Source organism: Bison bison, unplaced genomic scaffold (genome assembly GCF_000754665.1).
Source record: "Bison bison bison isolate TAMUID 2011002044 unplaced genomic scaffold, Bison_UMD1.0 scf7180017862275, whole genome shotgun sequence".
Taxonomy (NCBI): Eukaryota; Metazoa; Chordata; class Mammalia; order Artiodactyla; family Bovidae; genus Bison; species Bison bison.
The window spans coordinates 1,164,041-1,184,713 of record NW_011492847.1 but is presented as its reverse complement, the minus strand read 5'-3'; the positions used below and the strand labels follow the sequence as shown (position 1 = coordinate 1,184,713).

The 20,673-nt window shown below is 39.8% G+C and overlaps 1 protein-coding gene across 6 annotated transcripts in view; it reads left to right on the top strand.

Moving 5' to 3' along the window:
- Positions 1-20,673, top strand: part of GHR (growth hormone receptor) — a 312,954-nt gene that overhangs the window by 274,584 nt on the left and 17,697 nt on the right. For all 6 annotated transcript variants that reach the window (XM_010832815.1, XM_010832818.1, XM_010832816.1 and 3 more), the window contains 4 exons: positions 6,078-6,238; positions 10,556-10,734; positions 15,238-15,403; positions 17,569-17,659. In XM_010832815.1, coding sequence (XP_010831117.1) covers positions 6,078-6,238; positions 10,556-10,734; positions 15,238-15,403; positions 17,569-17,659 — 597 coding nt within the window. The remainder of the gene's footprint in view (positions 1-6,077; positions 6,239-10,555; positions 10,735-15,237; positions 15,404-17,568; positions 17,660-20,673) is intronic.

Genomic DNA, 20,673 nt, shown 5'->3' with positions numbered 1-20,673 from the left:
TCTCTTTCTGTTTTCTCATTATTAGTGTATAGGAATGCAAGGGATTTCTGTGTGTTGATTTTATATCCTGCAACTTTACTATAGTCATTGATTAGTTCTAGTAATTTTCTGGTGGAGTCTTTAGGGTTTTCTATGTAGAGGATCATGTCATCTGCAAATAGTGAGAGTTTTACTTCTTCTTTTCCAATTTGGATTCCTTTTATTTCTTTTTCTGCTCTGATTGCTGTGGCCAAAACTTCCAAAAGTATGTTGAATAGTAATGGTGAAAGTGGATGTTGAGTTTTAAACCAGCTTTTTCCACTCTCCTCTTTCACTCTCATCAAGAGGCTCTTTACTTCCTCTTTGCTTTCTGCCATTAGGGTGGTGTCATCTGCATATCTGAGGTTTTGATATTTCTCCCGGCAATTTTGATTCCAGCTTGTGCTTCATCCAGCCCAGCATGCCGCATGATGTACTCTGCATATAAGTTAAATAAGCAGGGTGATAATATACAGCCTTAACATACTGTTTCCCAATTTGGAACCAGTCCAGTGTTCCATGTCCAGTTCTAACTGTTGCTTCTTGACCTGCATACAGGTTTCAAAGCAGCCAGGTAAGGTGGTCTGGTATTCCCATCTCTTTAAGACTTTTCCACAGTTTGTTGTGAGCCACACAGTCAAAGACTTGAGCGTAGTCAATAAAACAGAAGTAGAGTTTTTTTCTGAACTCTCTTGCCTTTTATATGATCCAACCGATGTTGGCAATTTGATCTCTGGTTCATCTGCCTTTTCTAAATCCAGCTTGAACATCTGGAAGTTCTCAGTTCATGTACCATTGAAGCCTGGCTTGGAGAATTTTGAGCATTACTTTGCTAGCATGTGAAATGAGTGCAATTGTGCAGTAGTTTGAATATTCTTTGGCATTGCCTTTCTTTGGGATTGGAATGAAAATTGACCTTTTCCAGTCTTGTGGCCACTGGTAAGTTTTACATATTTGCTGGCATATTGAGTGCAGCACTTTCACAGCATCATCTTTTAGGATTTGAAATAGCTCAACTGGAATTCTATCACCACCAATAGCTTTGTTCATAGTTACACTTCCTAAGGTCCACTTGACTTCGCACTCCAAGATGTCTGGCTTTAGGTGAGTGTTCACACCATCATGGTTATCTGGGTCCTGAAGATCTTTTCTGTACAGTTCTTCTGTGTATTCTTGCCACCTCTTAATATGTTCTGCTTCTGTTAGGTCCATACCATTTCTGTCCTTTTTTGTGCCCATCTTTGTGTGAAATGTTCCCTTGGTATCTAATTTTCTTGAAGAGATCTCTAGTCTTTCCCATTCTATTGTTTTCCTCTGTTTCTTTGCATTGTTCACTTAGGAAGGCTTTCTTGTCTCTCCTTGCTATTCTTTGGAACTGTGCGTTTAGATGGGTATATCTTTCCTTTTCTCCTTTGCCATTCACTTGTCTTTTTTTCTCAGCTATTTACAAGGCCTCCTCAGACAGCTGTTTTGCATTTTTGCATTTCTTTTTCTCGGGGATGGTTCTGATCACCACCTTCTGTACAATGTTATGAACCTCGAGCCCAAATAGCCCAGCACCATTTATCTGGAAAGGGTAGAATTGATGGGATTAGGAGTATTCAGAATATTAGTATTTGGAGAAGGCAATGGCACCCAACTCCAGTACTCTTGCCTGGAAAATCCCATGGATGGAGGAGCCTGGTAGGATGGAGGAGCCTGGTAGGCTGCAGTCCATGGGGTTGCTAGGAGTCGGACACGACTGAGCGACTTCACTTTCACTTTTCACTTTCATGCTTTGGAGAAGGAAATGGCAACCCACTCCAGTGTTCTTGCCTGGAGAATCCCAGGGACAGGGGAGCCTGGTGGGCTGCCATCTCTGGGGTCGCACAGAGTCGGACACGACTGAAGCGACTTAGCAGCAGCAGCAGGGCTGCACCTAGTAGAGTACACACGTGTGGGGCTTTGCATCACCTGCTTACAGGAAGAGGCAGATACAGATGCACTTTCTGGCTCCAGTCACTGTTTCTTGGAAAGCAGTTCCCAGGTACCTCCTGGAACCATAGAATCACAACTCCCCGTCCCTGGCACACAATTGAAACTGTGACCCGAAGTCATCCAGAGGCAGAGTAGTGGAGGCAGGGAGGAGTGGGATGGGGCCACTGCACTCCAGGCCTGGCCTTGGTAGCTAAAGCACCAGGGAATCTAACCAGGTCAGGCTGGTCCACAGGACAGGCCCAGGCTGCATGCTTGGCTGGCTCTGTTTCCAGCCAGGTGAGCCAGTGGAAGAGGCAGCCAATTCAGAACAGTCTGTGCCACCCTGTGACGGGACCATGCCAGGTTCAGCCTCGGAGCTGGGCTGGGACTCTGCAGGAATGCAAATTGCAGGCCTGGTGAAAAGGGGCCTCTAGGAGTCTGTCAGCCTGCTTTGCTCTCAGCCTGTTCCTGCAGATGCCTCATTTCCAAAGAAGTGGGCGGGTGAAGACTCGTTCCCAAAGGCTATATATCCCCACCCCCACAAACACCCCCTCAACAAATTATCCTGGCTTTTGACAAGAAAGTTCATTTGCCCTGCCAGGTTGTAGAGGAAATTAGAAAGGAAAATGAGCAGTGTTACTTAAAAAAGAAAAAGAAAATGTTAAATATTAAGCCTAAAACACATGATCTGGATAGCTTGAAAACAGTTGCCCTTAGGACATAAATGATGGTTTGTTTGGGTTTTTTTGTCTTCCAGTTAGGTACCTTTAGGTGGAAGGCACGTCTTCTGCTCTTTATTCTGATTTTTATGGATAGGCTCTTTCTAGAGTTCTCAGCCCTGTTTCACAAGCCAGTCTGGGAACAAACCTAAAGCACTTAAGTCTTGGGACTAAAAGAAGGAGAGAGTAGCTTTTAGAAATGGGCTTTGGTCATCTGTAGAGAAATTCAACCCAGTGAAGGCAGGCAACAGAGCATCTGTGTTGTGTGTCCATTTGGCGTTTGTCTAAATTTAACAGTTTAAAAATAAGTTTTAAGTATGTATTTAAAATAAAATTCAACTTCAGTTAATGAGGGAGGGGGTTGGGAGTTGTGTTTTGAAGTGGCTCTTCCTGATCCATTGTGCTTTAGAGAAGTACTTTAAGTTGTTTGTTCTGTGGAGCTAATGGGTTGGAGATAATCTAAACAGGGCTTTTCATACCATCCCTTGGGGACCAGGTTGCTGACAGGCCAGAGTTGAGACACTGCATGCCATACACAGAGCTCATCTCCCATTACCAATCCAGACCTGCTAAGCACCGGCCTACGTCTTCAGAACGTTTTCATACTGACTTTAATACTGTCAATTTGTTAAATACATTTGACTATTATACAAAACTTGACTCCTTAACTATTATATGAAAATCTCATTCCCTAGGCAATCTTGTAAAACCATTCTCTTTTACTACACTCGTATTTATTTTTGAAAGTCTATCAAGATAAACTATACCATAGTGCAGTGACCTACCTATCTGTATTTTTCTTTTTCCTATTCTGAACACACACACACACACACAGTTTCTTTCCTTCTACCCTCTACCCCCTTAATTTTCCCATTGGAGATGAATCTCCCTCTCATCCAAGGATATGGAACTTTTAAGAGCCTCAGCCAGAAATTAAGGAACAGTCCACTGTCCATGTTAATCCCAAGTTCTTTCCAACAGCTGATGAGCAGCTGTCTCAAGGACCCCTTGATATTACATAAGTGTCCTCCTAGTGCCAAACAGACCAGCTTGGGAAACAGCTGTAAAGAAGAAAATTTGTGTCTTCTCCCAGCTTCTCATCCCTTTCTTCCAGTCCCTGCCCTTACACAGCCTGTGGGGTCCTTCTTGTCTCCTGCTGCCAAGCACCCACTCCCTAGAGCGATGCTCACAGACCTCCACAGCCTGGCCCGCCAGCCACAAGCACCTCAGGGACACAAGGTCATTCCTTCCCCCTTCTGCCTCAGCCATACGTTACCTGCTTTATGTCTCCTTGATTTGTAAAACACCCTCTCAGCCTAGTGAAGAGTAAGTAAATAACAAATCACGCCATCTAAGTAGCAATCCTAATTTAAGAAAGTTTTGCCCAGTGATTCCATTGCCTCTGTTCCCTCTCTTCCTTCCCCTATTGCCACCTTTTAAACTTTTACCCTTCTTCAAGATTGCTAAGAGTACCTCACTCACCCCGAAGCCGCCCATGAATGGTCACGGCAATCATTCTCTTTTCTAACTCCAGTGAGCACCACGTATGAACACTTGCCCACTCTGCTCTGTAATATGGTTTCTCGTCGTTCCCCTGAGGCTGAAGTATTTCTTTAGACACACATGACTCCTCTGTATATATCAAGCACAATATTTTATGTATAATTGATGCTTATGAAACACTCATGTCCTGAATAAAGGAGACCAAAAAAAAAAAGTACTCAGTGGATAATTTCTGAGTCACCTTCTAGCCTGAAAGTAGGGATCAAGGCCTATTAATCCTTATGGCCACACAGTGCTAGTGTTAGATATGATACCTGCAGAGTGCTTGCATAGGAGGCACCCAAAGATGACTTGCTGAATTTACTCATTCAGGCAGGCAGGCAGATGGGAGGTTGGAGGAGAGCTGTGTCACATTCTCTCACATATTGCTGCTGGGATGGACTTGAGTCTGAGCCATCTTTTGATTGCTCTGCATTTTTGTTCAGGTCCCCTTGGCAGCTGATCAGGGTGAATCCTTTCCCCAAACTCCGACATCCTCCCCCAGTGACCTTCCTGCCATCTCTTTTCCATTCGACATCAGTTCTGCTGTTTTTTTTTTTTTTTTTTTTTAATTTTTTTTTTAAACTTTACAATATTGTATTAGTTTTGGCTCCAGTTTCGTCCACCTCATTAGAACTGATTCAAATGTATTCTTTTTAATGGCTGAGTAATACTCCATTGTGTATATGTACCACAGCTTTCTTATCCATTCATCTGCTGTTGTTTTAAGTCATCGAGGTAAATAATGCTTTCTGTAGAATGGGGTGGAGGTGAGTAACTCTAGGGTGGATCTTAGATATGGAGGTATAGCTTTTCTGATTTCTTCAGTGTTTTCCATGTGTCCATCTGTCATCTATGACTTGTTTCATTTGGTCTTATCTGATCCAAGATACAGAAAAGGATGAGCTCATTCTTTGTAGAGAAACACTCACAAAGGAACTGATAGGTAAACACATTGATTCAATACAGCCCCATTTTTGTTTTTTCCATTCTTTTGATATTAAATGTCCATTCCCATTTACAAAATGGACAAGAAAAATGCTTTCTTAGTTTGGAGAATTTTTTTTAATTTCTGGTCTGGGTTTTAAATTTCTTTGGTTTCTTCTATGAGTAGAGGGGGAAAGGCTAGGAGTCCCATGTTTCTTAAAGGTTACCTGGATGTCCAGCATGTTTGAAATGTTACCATGGCTCTTTGTTTAAGAAAAGATATCAGGAATATGGGAAGGAGTTCAAGGCATCAGGAAAACTCCCACCCTCCACTGCCAAGCACAGGACAACCTTGCAGAGGAGATGGACATAAGATGCAGTGGTTCAGAGTAGGGTGGTAGCTGATTTTCCTCTTCAGGACCACCCACATCTCACTGTCACTCAACTTGGAGAACACCATCCATGTGTCGCCTCAGTTTCTTCCGCCATGAGTTGGGGAAATACCCAGGTCTAAAGACTCAGCTGTTCGCTGGGATTCTCTATAGTTTAGGAGTTGATTCTGCAGTGTTTTAATAAAAGAATATTTTTAAACCTCTGTAAGCCTCAGAACTTTCATCTGTAAGATGGGGAAAGTACCTACCAATGAATCACTTAAATTAGGAGCTGGCACCTTATATGCAGTCAACGAAGGGATACTTTTACTATAGATAGACATGCCAAAAGGCCTCCTCTCAGTCTGCAGACACTGATCGTCAGTCCACAGATGTGCTAGTCCTTGGAAATGGTACCACTAAGATACTTGCTCATAAAATACTCGTGTCCTGGTTTATTGAATGTGACTCTTAAGCAGCTTGCTTTGAATGGCACTATTGCATGATTTGGGGAACAATTCTTCCTTTTTACCCTCCATTTCAGGGACATTCAAGAATGGAAAGAATGCCCCGATTACGTCTCTGCTGGTGAAAACAGCTGTTACTTTAATTCGTCTTATACCTCCGTGTGGACCCCCTACTGCATCAAGCTAACTAGCAATGGCGGTATTGTGGATCATAAGTGTTTCTCTGTTGAGGACATAGGTAAATCACAGGTTTGTGTTTTATTTGACATGGCTTTAGATTACATAAGCGGGGAAGGCTGCAAAGTCCAAGTGCATGCAAGTAGGAAGACTTTGCCATTGCATTGCATTGCATTCTCTGGGTGGATGGAAGTCTCCTTTATAGCACATGAGATAAGCTGGCGAACAAGAAAGGGCAGGGGGAGCTCAGGTTGGCTCTAATATAGAACAATCTGGCAGGAGGTTTATAAAGGGAAGAATAGGAGTCTTATGGAGTCTTTTCCTTGAGAAGGTCTCTGAATGCCAGTTTGTATTCTTGTGTGGCACTACAAGGAAGAAACTCAATGCACTCTTAAGATTCCTTCTCTCCTCATGATCTGGTATGACGATTATATTCAGCTCTACTGAAATACATTGGCCTTGATCTCTGGCATTCCTATCATAAATGCCTAGATTTTCTTTGGGTTTCCCAGGTGGCGCTAGTGGTAAAGAACTTGCCTGACTATGCAGGAGATGCAAGAGACACAGGGTCAATCTCAGGGTCAGGAAGATCTCCTGGAGAAGGAAATGGCAACCTAGTCCAGTATTCTTGCCTGGAGAATCCCACAGACAGATGAGCCTGGTGGGCTACAGTCCAAGATTTTCTTTGCCACGAGGCATAATCATTCTGGAATTTTACATTGGCAAAACAGCCAAAATCAGTTTAAAGGCATGTTTATAAGATCTCAAAACAAACACTGGAGAAATCAGTTCGGTGAACTAAGTGAAAGATTCAAGCAGCTTATCCCTTGCCCACCATGTGGACACAGGGGAAATGAAACAAGACAAAGAACCATAATTGGAATATTCGTGTTTGTACTATAATAGTATAAACAGCTAAATAGAATCACAAAAGGACCATAAGTAGCTGACACTGATGCCTCGCATCTATCCACAAAGCTTGTTTGTTGCTTACAGGAACTCCTTGGAGCCTCACTTAGATGTGCTGTTCTTGTGTGTGGTTTCCAGGCTGGAAGAGACCGAGAGAGGGAGGGTGGAAGATGCAGATAGAAACGAGTAAATCTGATTGACTGTGGAGGGAGAAGATTGAGAAAAATGTAAAAAGCAGAAGATAACCTGTCTGCATGGTTTAAAGAAACTATTGAATCCAGAGAAGCTATCAGTACTTGAATATATGCCCTAAATTTAGTCAGTCTAATGACTAAATGGGTAGGAGAAAGAATACAGTATCAAAGACTCATGTTCTAAACCTGTCCTGCCAGTAGCCACCCGACTCGTTCGCTTGGCTGATTTTCACTGAGTGCCTGGCTCCTGGCTGGGTGTGTTGGCTACAAAATGAGTAAGACACAGTCAAGTGGGGAAAGCAGGCATGTTTACAAATAATTGAGATACGGCCAGTAGGTGCTGGCCTCGAGGTGTGTGGAATGCACAGCAAGCCGAAGTGGTGGCCAGAGGTGTGAATGATTGACTGGGCCTGAGGGATGAGAAAGGGCTGCGCGGAGATGGTGACAGTTCAGTTACTTCTTAAAGCCTCAGCAGGAGTTGCCAGGTATACAAGATGGACAGTGTCTGCTAATGGCTACTGAGTTCCAAAAGTGATAGCACGGAATAGTCACAGACTCAGGAGCGGTTTGGCAGGCCTGACTGGTTGACCAGAGGAATCATCAGTGATTCTGTGTGCCCCACAAAGGAACCTAGACTTTACCTGACTGCCCAGGGGTACACTTGAGGATGTTTAAGCAGGGACATGACCTCAGGATATTTACAAAGCATGTACCATAAATCAGGTATGCTAACTGTGCTAGATGGGTTCTATTATAATTTTCATATTACAGATGGTGAAACTGATCCCCAAAGCAGTTCAATGTCTAGCCCAAGGTCAGAACTACTGGTAGGCAGAGCTGAGATTTGCACGTAGGCAGCATAACTCCAGAGCCCACGCTCTTAACCTCAAAGGCACAGTGTGTATGTATATGTGTGCACGCATGCATGCAAAGTTGCTTCCGTTGTGTCCGACTCTTTGCAACCCTGTGGACTGTAGCCCACCAGGTTCCTCTGTCCATGGGATTCTCCAGGCAAGAATACTGGAGTAGGTTGCCATGCCCTCCTCGAAGGGATCTTTCCAACCCAGGGATCAGACCCACGTCTCTTATGTCTCCTGTGTTGGGGGGCAAGTTCTTTACCACTAGCGCCACCTGGGAAGCCAGAGAGTATTGTACTAACATCTCAGGGAAATTCATCTTGCTGCAGTATAGAGGGTAGATTAGAATAGCACAGACTAGATTAGAAGGTTTTGTGATAATCAAGGCAAAAGATGATGACAGGCAGGGTTACCGTGATAGCAGGGAGGGAGGGAGCTGAGAATGAGAGACAGCAAAGAACTGGGGTGACCCTATAGCTCTGAAGATGCTGATCACAAGCTTCAGCTTCCTTGTGTATTATGCATATACTCTACTAGACCTCTCAGGGCTGGTCTTTGGATTTAAAGTCGTATATGACTTAGGTGTCTGTCATTTGTTCAGTTTATTCTGCGCTTCTTTGAGTCTCTTCCTTGGGCCAGGCAGCGTTCTAGGTGCTAGAGGCAGGAAGTGTCTGTACCAGGGGGACATTTTCTCAGTGCGGGTGGAAGGAGACCATGCTGGGAGGAAAAACAATGTGGAAAAATAGGAGAGGCTGCAGTGGGAGCATTATCACACATGGCCTCATTGAGACAGACACTTGAGTAAAGAAGGAAATGAGAAAACAGTCCCATGTCTATCTGATGGAAGAGGGCATAGACAGGGTAAAGATCTGGAGGTGGAAGCACGCCTTTGCTCACTCAAGGAAGAGCGTGGGGTAGTGGAAGGACACACGGAGAGGGAAGAGGAGCATGATCATAAACCAGATCCTGGAGATCAGAGGGTCAAAGCTATGGCACCCTTTAAGCTTTGGTGTGACTTTGACTTTCGTCTGGAGATAGGAAGCCTTTAGAAAGCTTTAAATGATGAGCAATGTGATCTAACTTAAGTGTTAGGATGACCAGCATGTCCACAGTGTTGAGGATTGTATCGAGAATAAACTGAAGAGGGACATGGACCACAGGAAGAGACTAGTTAGGAGGCTAATGCTTCAAAACAAAATGATAACGGCTAGGACCAGGTAAGAGCAGAGCAGGTGAAGAGAAGTGGGTAGATTCTGGAAATATCTTGGAATTACAGCTGACAGAATGTGAGGTGACGGGGGGAAAAAAAGTGAGTCAAGGAAGGGTTCACCATTTTCATCCTGCAGGAATGGAGTCATCAATAACAGAATTAGGGAAGGTGGAAGAGGAGCAGGTTACAGGCAGAAGACTAGAAGAGAGATGGTTATTATTATGCTCATCATGGTGGTACTGGGCATTCTCAAAAGGGACCCTGTTCTATATCCTCTATTAAAAGTGCAGGAGAGGTGGGGGTGTGGGTAAGATGCAACATGAGTAATAAGTTTGAGAAAATTTCCCTTTAAAAATATTTTTATAGTTCAGTCATATAAAGCGTTAAGCTTTGGTTTTCAGAACTCATCAATCCCCAGCAAAACTGGAAAGATGAGGTGTAGGTATCATTATGCGGCATATGTAGCTTAGCCATTTTGCAAATCCCTCCAATTTAATTTCCAAAATGTGGTCATGACTAATCAAATTGGGACTTTCTCTGTTTTTTTAAAAAGTAGTATCCACTCCACAGAAGTCAATAGCATGCAGTTAAGTGAAACACAGAAAACACTGACTCATCACCATCTGAGATCAGTGTAACGCCCTCCTTCTATACCTGAAGAAACGATCACATGGGGCCAGGAAGACAAATGAAGGGGTATTTACCAAGTGTTCTGAAGGACTGTGCTTCTGTAGCAGTGCAGAAATAAATGAGAAAGAAAATTTAAAAGGCCTTACCCCAGGTAACATACAGAAGAAAAAAGACTTCTCCACCCCTCGCTCCAAAATGGCCACACGTTTAAATACACTTGGGTCTTTCTGACTCTCTATTCCTTTCAGTTCGGGGTTAAAGTGAATTCCTTTGCCAAAATCCCAAAGTATTCATCTTATCAGAGCCAAAAGAAATGCAAAATGTGACAGATCTTCAAGAATGGCTATAGATCAGATTTTAAACTCAAAAAGGAATTTTTTATAGGGGCTTTTTTTTTCAGTTAATAACAGGTCATCCTTAATTTTAAAAATGATACTCTGCCATAAAGTGGAAGTATAATGATGGGAATATTGGAAGAATCGAGAATAATGTATGAAGTAACTTAGTCGTCTTCGGAAAAATGCGTTCCACTAACATCAAGCTATGTCTGTGTACTAATTCTCTGCTGAAATGCACAGTACAACCAGATCCACCCGTTGGCCTCAACTGGACTCTACTGAACATCAGTTTGACGGAGATTCATGCCGACATCCTAGTGAAATGGGAACCACCACCCAATACAGATGTTAAGATGGGATGGATAATCCTGGAGTATGAACTGCACTATAAAGAACTAAATGAGACCCAGTGGAAAATGGTAAGATATTATTACATCTCACATTGAAAAACCCTTTGACTTTTCTTTTTTGTGTTCAACAACCCCTCTCATTTCTAATTAGACTTTCTTTTGACTTAATACCACATATCCCAGTTCTAATTTCTTATTTGAGAAAAATGGATATAATCACTAAAATTTCATGTTGGAATTCTTTAAGACAGCAGATGCTTACATGGAGTTTTATATGGAAACCTATGGAAGAAAAGGAAAATGATTTCTCCAGTCATCACTGATGTCCGGTCTAACCTTATAACAATATCACATACTCTAGTCACTCAGCTATCTGTGAGGATGTGGCTAAACATGGGAAAGGTTATGATCAAGGTCAGTAGTGAGCTGTGGCTAAATATTCGCCCAGGATTTTAGTTGCCACTGTTCAGCAGACTCCCACTAAAATAAGTTCTTCAGTGACTCCACGAGGGAAACAGAGGGAGGGAACTGATCCCCTAGAGTTTCAGAAGGATGTTTTGTCACATACCCCAGGGAGAATCAAGCTAAGAGGTTTTTACTTAGGCAAGTAGCCTGGTACTGGGTTGACCTCTGAACTCCTCACTTCCTTGCCAAGGGCATGGGAACTGGGCACTGAGATAAATTCCACATGGCACACAAGAAGAAGAAAAGCAGGATTATCATGCTGCTTTCAATGTAACCAACTCTAAATCAGTTTAACCACAGCCACAGGCCTGGCCAAGCCAAGTGGTTTCTGGCCAGTCACCAGGTCGTGCCCAGCATCCTGGCATGGCCTCACTCCTAGAATTGAGACACCAGGCCCTGTCCATTCAGTGAACTGCTGAAAACGGAGCCAGTTTTGTCATTACAGGAAAGTTAAGTTTAGAGCACTATGAACAGTTAAATATTGGCTTCAAGGTTCTGTTTGTGGAATCATTCTAATTTAGATATCTGTTCCATAACTTGGTACAGAAAAGTTTGGCTGGATACTGAGTCAAACAAGGCATTCTAAATTCAAACTTCAGTCAAACATTTATTCAGCGGTATTGAAATAACTAGTATACACAAAGCACCGTGCTGGGCACCCCAGGGCAGCATTTTCCCAAAGTGTAAATTTTGAACCCTTGAGGGTCCCTGGGACTCTTTTAGGGAGTCCACAGGGTCAAGACTATTTCCATAATAATACTAGAATGTTCTTTCCTTTTTTGACTGCATTGATTTACACAGGTGGTACAAAAGCAAGGGTGGAAACACTGCTGCTGCCTTCACACAAATCAGGGCAATAACTCCAGACTATACTGGTAGTCACTATGCTCTGCACCACTCTGTACTCACAGAAAAGAAATGGAAGCAGGCGAGGTGGGGGAGGCAGATGTCCTTGACGAAGCAGTATATATGTTTCTAAGTTTATTAAATCATGATTTCTGACTATGTAGCTTTTTCATATTCTGTGTACGCATAAAGCACTTTGGCTGCATTCGGAGCTGTGGATGGTTATTTTGAGCAAAGGCATTTAAATACCCGAGTTCCTGCTTGAACTAGCTGCTTTTTGCTTGGAACACCATTTTTACTTTGAAGGAACAACTGGTAAACTGATAGATGACTTTTCATATTTGAGTTGGCAAATATTTGGCAAATAGTTCTTGGAAAAGAATAAAGTGAGCTTAACACTTCAAGAAAAACAATTGACAGTATTTGTTGCCAGTGAGAAAATTTGAGCTGTCAAGGTTAAGTTAAAATTTTGGAAAACTTCGCCATCTGCAGCTGTGAGCTTGAGAGTGTTCCCAACCTGATCTGATGCGATCAATGGTGATCTTAGCAAAAGTGGTTTTTTTTTTTAAATATTGTATAATGAAATGTGTGAACAGGTAGAAAATCTGCATAACTCAGTGAGTGATATTTTCCAAGTGACCAATACATGCTGTAACCAAACAACGAATGGAGAAATGATGCATTCAAAATACTAGTTGCAATGGTGGATTTTAATATAAAGAAGTGTGAAAGATTTATTGACATGGTTTCAGATTTCACACTGCAACTAACCTTTAAGAAAATACTACTTACTGAGTTTTTTTGTTGGTGGTGGTGTTGAGGAAGAATATATATAATTAGCTGAAACAGCTATTAAAAGCTCTCTTCCATTTTCTCACTATATATCTGTGAGATCAAGTTTTATTCATGCACCTCAACCAAAATCACACATCCTAACACAGTTTTAATTCAGAAGCAAATGTAAAAATATAAGCATCTTCTACTAAGCCAGATAGTAAAGAGATTTGCAAAAATGTGAAACAATGTCATTTTTTCACTATAATTTTATTATTTCAGAAAGTACAATTCTTATAAAAATATATGAACATAAAATCAGTTTATCATCATTTTGAAATTAGTATTTTTGAAATTCTCAGTAATAAATCCATGATACTTATAAGTTTGGTCATTTGCAAGGGTCTCAGAGTTGCCATGAGTATCAAGGACCCATCTATGACAACTGACCTTTCTTAAAGAACTTATGATCTAGTTGGTTGTAAAACCAAGAGGCATAAGCATTAAAAAAAAAAAAAGGGATTGTAAGTCAAGGGGGAAAAAGCTAATGTGTGTTACTTATATCAGGAATTTACCATTTGACAACATTGAATTTAGTATTAATATGCCCATTTTTTTAATTAAACACATTTTGAATATAATAGTAATTCTAATGACCATGTAGTTGCTTACAAGTATCTACCTGCTAAACCAATTGTGTTTTTGAATTTTGGGGGTTGTTTTTTTAAGACTTAATGAGTGGCATAGAATTATCCACAACATGTGGGTCATCTCTTGAGTACACACTGAAAAAGCAAATGCTGAAAGTGTTAGTCATTCAGTTGTATGGCAACTCTGTGGACTGTAGCCTGCCAGACTCCTCTGTCCATGGAATTTTCCAGGCAAGAATACTGGAGTGGGTTGCCATTCCCTTCTCTATATACCTGATATCGTGCTGGGCTTCAGAAATGTAAAGAGAATGAAAGCATTGTTTTCTCCCAGGGAATATGCGGTATAATATAGAAATTTGAGCGATGAATTAAAAGAAGTAATACGTGTATTCTCAGGCAGGATGGAGTAGGGAAAACTGCCAGAAAAGACTTCTTAGAATATCAGCAGTACTTGCACTGAGAATTAGCCAAGAATAGGTGTTCCCTCATAGGCAGGTGACAGGGTTCAGGGCAGGATTAGTTATGTGAGCAAATCTGAATTTGGTGTGGCTGCTGTGGAGGGCTGAGGGAAGATGAAGAGGGGGCCGTAGATTGCATCACTCAGCCCCTTTGGGATTTTGTTATTAATGAAACCTGTAAAGAAATAATATATTGGTGATGGTGACAGAGAAATGTAGGGCTTCAAGAATAGTAAATAGACTTCTTAAGAAAAATAAAAAGTTTAATATTCAGAAGCATTTCAAGTACATAAATATTCCATGTATTAAGCTTCTATAAAAGATCAAACTAACCATTCTGTGTACATGGGGGGAAAAAAAGAGGTACTTTGTGAGTAGAAACTAACTGTAGCGAAAGGAAATTTGTTTTAGAAGCTAAAGGTCCAGCTTCTAACTTAACAAATTATGAGAATCTTATTTGTGTGAATAACCCAGGCTGTTGAAAAAGAATGTTCCTGGTTTTCCTATAAATGGGAGCAAGATGTTCTACCTGAAAATATATAAAAAGCATATATTGACTACTTACTTTGAATATTTGACTTGAACGAAAACCCCATCATTAGTCGTGTCTTCCTCTTTGATAGCAACATGTCTGAGAATCTCACCTGCCTTCCCTGGGAAAGTAAAGGAATGGCCTGGCTTTCAGGACTGCGGGATCCTGATGTTTGTTACCAAAGGCCTCTAGTGACTTTTCTTCATAGATTTTGAATAGCATATATTTTTGAGATGGCTTTAAGCCTTATAGAACAAGCTGATAGAATTATTTGAAACTTTAAGACAACTGATTTTTCTAGAACACTTTACAATTCTGTGATCATATGAATGACTACCCAGGATTTCCAAAGAACAGATATAGACATAGAGAATAGGAAATATGTTTGGTTTTTACTGTCCTGATGTCTTTACATAACAATGTAATATTCCAAAGGGTAGGCAGTGTGTCTGTAATCTTCTTTATAATTCTGCCATCCTCTATAATAATTCTATTATGCTTTGATCTTAGGAGAATATCTGACAGCCTAATGCAAGAATAGAGATGCATTTCTTTTAACAAGTCTATTATATCTTTGGGTTTATAACAGAACTAATTTGAGGACTGTGATTTATTTAACAAAGTGACTTTTTTACCATTTTTAAATTGAAGTGTAGTTAATTTACAATGTGTTACTAAGTTACTTACTTAGATCTTTCTCTAAATAGCAAACTCCAGGAGTGCATTTTAAAGTATTTCCTACTTTCCAGAAATTCATTTTGAATAAAAATGCAGAAGCACCTCATGGAGCTTATTGCATTGAGTTGTTGACTCTCTAACCAGTAAGTTTTATATTTTGTCTTGAAAGATGGACCCTTTAATGGTAACATCAGTTCCGATGTACTCGTTGAGACTGGATAAAGAGTATGAAGTGCGTGTGAGAACCAGACAACGAAACACTGAAAAATATGGCAAGTTCAGTGAGGTGCTCCTGATAACATTTCCTCAGATGAACCCATCTGCATGTGAAGAAGGTAAACCTAAGAGATTAAGGTGGCAGCCAACATGGTTTCTGTCAATACACAGGCATACATTCCCTATACTGTTAGAGTGTTGTCCAGATCAATATACATTAGCCTCAGTTTTCAGGATGAGGGACCTGGAGTTCACTACCTGTAACAAGTATTATCCATTACGAAAGAGGAAGGAGGATTTCACTTCTGAATTGTTCAGGAAAAGTCATGATGTAGGTGCAAGTTAAAGAGGAGAAGAGACACAAAGTTACTGATGGAGGAGAGTGGGGTGATAATTCCAGATAGAATTTCAGGTGATTCTTTTCTTTATATGTTTCTGTATTTCTAATATTTCATTTGAGTTTGTTTTGCATTTATAATAATAAAAAAAGGTTTTTCAAATATACAGAGAAGAAATTCTGAATCTGGATGGATGGCTATCTATGTGGCTTCTAAGAGAAAGCCTAGTATTGAATCAGCGTAAGTGGTCAATGGCAGGTGCTTATTGGTTTTAGAAAGTTTGTGTGTGGCTTTTATCTGGAGGAAGGCTTGATAAATCATGTGCTAGTTATGCTCAAGGGTGACATAGAATATTTGAAGATCCTATATAAAAGAAATGTAATTTTAAAATATAAACACAATTGTTTCTGCACATATGGTACAGGTAGAACCCATGATGCTATATAGCACAGGTGAAAATGTCTATAATACCATTTTTTCTAAGCTCTCCTCAGTAGGCTTGTTTCAGACAGTATTTGATATATGGAAATTCTGGCTTAAAAGTACATTTGCAATGTATGGCAAAACCAATACAATATTGTAAAGTAATTAGCCTCCAATTAAATAAATTTATAGTAAAAATTAAATTAAATTTTTAAGAAAAAGTATATCTGCCACATGCCCTTTATCGTGATGGCATTTAATTCACTTAAAGATTTTTTTAAACAACTTTTTACTTCTGTTAGAAAAGGAAAAAAACTCTTGCTTTATATTATGTTCCTAAGTATATATCATTGATATAAAATTATAGATACCACAAGAACAAAAAAAATGGTATTCTCTCCCCCACTAATTCTTTATAACATGCATAATAGCTCCCTTGTAGATTTTAATATGTGAATAAGAGAATAAATAAAAGAATATCACAGCATAAAAGCTTTCTTTCAGTAAAGCAGTGTTATGGTAAAAGTGAAAAAAAGTGGGAAAGTGTTAGCTGCTCAGTCGTGTCCTACTCTTTGCCACCTCAAGGACTGTAGCCCACAAAGCCCCTCTGTCAGTGGGATTCTCCAGACAAGAATACTGGAGTGGGTACCCATTCCCTTCTCCAGGGGATCTTTCCCCACCTTGCAGGCAGATCCTTTACAGTCTGAGCCACCAGGGAAATTCCACCTTAAAAGTAGTCAACCTCTGCCACTGTGGCACTTGTTCTAAAGAAATGAAATAGAAGTTTTACAAACAGTCTCCCACAAATTTTCTATCAATTATACTAAAATCTGAATCAATGGGCATGACTCAATGAACACGAGTTTGAGCAAACTCTGGCAGATAATGAAGGACAGGGAAGCCTGGCATGCTGCAGTTCATGGGGTTGCAAAGAGTCAGACATGACTTAGCAACTGAACAGCATTCTAAAATCTGAGAGTCCTAGTACTGATCTTCTGTCAAACAGTACTTTTTACGCTGTAAAAATGTACACCCTGCATATCTAAGAAGTTTTAATAATGATTCAAAAATACAACTTGGCCCCCATCTTTTTGATGGATCCTCAGTCTAGATCAGATCTAGATCTAAAGATCACATTTAAAAAAAAAGAAGTGGACATTATTTAGGTAAAGTAGTATATTAACAAGCATCACTTTTCCCTCGAGCTAAAGCCTTTTAATGACACACCCTGAACACATAAGATGTTTAAAGCAGGTTGTTTATATAATAAACATGGATTGTGCTTAAATTGTATGCTGTTACTCTTTTTTTTTTTTTTGGTATACGAAAGGATCTGAAGAAGTGGATAGAGGTGTTCTTAGAAAATACTAAGTAATTGCATTCTATTTTAGTGGCTATCAAGTGAAATCATTGACTTTACTAGATGAATACAAATTAGGAAGTTTTATGTGGAACAGGAGAATGAGATATAAACTTCAACTGTTCATAGTTCTGTGAGATATTATTATTTTTGTGTTTTTCAGATTTCCAGTTTCCATGGTTCTTAATTATTATCTTTGGAATACTTGGGCTAGCAGTGACATTATTTTTACTCATATTTTCTAAACAGCAAAGGTAAGTGTGATATAACCTACTCTGATATGTTTTGCCAGTTATTTAGCAAATGTCCATGTTTCCATTTTTTGTTTGATGTTTTCTTTTGTGAATCCTGAGTGAAGTGTTTCATCAACCCAGTGAAACGTTATCGCTCTACATTTACATCTTTGTTGTGTCCACAGAGAGACAACACAGGTCTCAGTTTTATCTGGAAAGTTGCATAGGATGTTAAGAGGGTGAGGCTAGTGACTACATACCGTGTGACATGCACCTTAAAGTTCCGCACTGATATTTATTCCAGGACCCTGAGGTAGCTTTGAGCAAAAATTTAAGTGGTGAACTAAAGCTACTAGATAATTCAGTCTAATAAAACCTTTCTTTAGACTTCATATGATACCAATCTTAAGTAAATTTGGGTTTATTTAAATTGGTTGGCTACTTACAGTTTGGTATTTTACCTTCTTTTGTCAGAGATAAAATTCTAAGTTTGAGGACACCATCCTGCATCCTCTTGCAGCCAGAAGGCAGGTTTCAGTTATTATTCTGCCACTGTTGTTTGAGTTCATTTGAGTCCCTTTATCTCTAGGACTCCACGTTCTCATGGGTAATTTGAGGGTGGTGGATTGTATGATGTTTAAGTTTCCCTTAAGCTGTAAGGACCATTATTCTATTTTCATTCTTGAAAGAAACTCAGTATAGACTACAGAAACTTTTAATACAAAATACTGGAAAAGTTACTGGTGTGGGTTGCCAGTTTTCTTACATTTAGAATATGCCTTAAGTCCCATAGGTTAATCTTGTCCCTTCTCCTAGAATTAGGGTAGCTAACACTCCATTTGCCTGGGACTTTCCTGGTTTTAACACTAAAAATTCTGTGTCTAGGCAAACCGAGACAGTTGGTTACTCTATCTAAAACCAAATACAAGTTCTCCAGGTGAAGCCATGAGGCATCTAGAAATCAAAATAGGCTTTATATTATGAATATATTGTGAAATTTTTTTACTTTGTTTTGAAGCTGTATAGCATTTGTAAACATCAAAACAGAATTTCAATAGAAGAATTCTAGAGTTACAGAGTGTCAAGCATGCTTAAAAGTCTCCAAGTGGATGCAGGAAGGGTTATTTTTAGTAGAGTTTCATCTCCAATTTAATAATGTAAACTCAGGGGGACAAAATTAACTCTGGAGAATTTTGTTTTCTATCTTTCTAGCAACATTATTGTCTAACAGCAGCTTTCAGTTTGGGAGGGAGGAAATTAGTAAATAAAATTCTAAACAATTATTTACTTAAATGTATTCATTACTTAAGTAATACCAAAGGAGCCAAATTATTCTGTAGATTAATTTGAATTCACTGAACTGTCCAGTTAGGTGATAGGCTAATTTATATATAACTACAGCAGATAAACTCACTACATACATAAAGTAATTTACTTTTAACATTAGTTGTCAATTTCAAGTCATCACGAAGGCCAAGCAAATTTATGTTGCTAAATTACATTAGCTAACAATATTTGGAAGAAAAAGTCATCCTCTGATCAAATAGAATTACAAAGGAAATATATTAACCTTTGTCTAAAAGATAGTTTTCTATGAATAATGAAGTTTTTAACTATGACACTTGGTCAAAATCACCAAATTGGAAAAAAATTTGAAAATCTATTTGTACTGCCAAATTCCCTGTTCTGAATTTAATTCTTTTCAACAAAAAACTTATCTTCCTTTTTCATATGCCCACAAAAACCCTTATCATTGTCTAAATTTCCATGTTCTAATGAAAGCAGGAAATGGTAGAAAATAGCTGTCAGCAAGTGTAGAAAGAACAATTAAAATAAAACTCAAAAGAATGAGATACTATGTCAGTTACCGCAGAACTTCAGGACTATAAAGGATTTCAGGTGCTCCTTGTGTTTGCTTGAGATTTTGTTAGTTCACAAACCAAGCCACTGTTCCCTTTCTTAATCCAAATCATTAAGAGTCAACTCTAGTAAAATGTATAGTGTAATTTGGATTTGAATTAAAGATCAGAAACATAGTTTCATGCCAGTTTATCTTTATTCTAGACTCTGTTGCTCCCACCATACAACTTACTGTAGCCATCAAGCTATATGACTAAATCAGGAACGAAATAACTGAATCAACATAAAACAGAAGTGGCAACCTGAAAGCCAGATTCAGCCTGCAGATCCATGTTTTGCTGCGTTTTTTTTTTTTTTTTTCCTTCTGATTTTTGAGGGACAGTTTTGCTACAAAGTGTTTCTAAAACAGGGAATTTTCACACAAAAATCAAGATTACTAGATTATTTTAAAAACAGAGATCTTGGACTTCCCTGGTGGTAGGTATAGTCGTTAAGAATCTGCCTGCCAGTGCAGGAGACATGTGTACGATCCTTGGTCTGGGAAGATCCAACATGCTATGTAGTAACTCATCGTCTGCACCACAACCATTGAGCCTGTGCTCTAGAGCCCAGGAACTGCAACTACTGAGTCCACATGCTGCAGCTACTGAAGCCCACAGGCCCTTGAGTCCATGCTCTGCAATAAGAGAAGCCACTGCAGTGAGAAGCCCACGCACAAAAACTAGAGTAGAACCCACTCCCCACAACTAGAGAAAAGCCTGTGCAGCAACAAAGACCAGAACACCCAAAATAAATTTAAAAAATTTTAAGTCATTGCCATATTAAAAAAAAAAAAAAAATAGTAAAACTGGGTTGATAATCCTGCATGGCAATATGTCCCGAGACAGAGGACCAACCATCCCATTCGGAAAGGGCTCATGTTCTCTGTCACAATTCCCATCTCTCCTTATGACTGGCTTGGTCGCTCCAGGCTACAGGGTGTGCCACCCTAGCCTAAAGGCAACAACACTTCCCTGACAGCTGACTCTCAAGTACCTAAATGCATCATCCTCTTTAAAAAAAAAAAAAGAGGGACCCATACAGAGCAAAGCATATTTGGGGATCTTTATTTCCTGTAATTAGAGTTATGTTACATTTTTGGTTTTGAACCTGTGAAGCTCTATACAGTTGGCAAA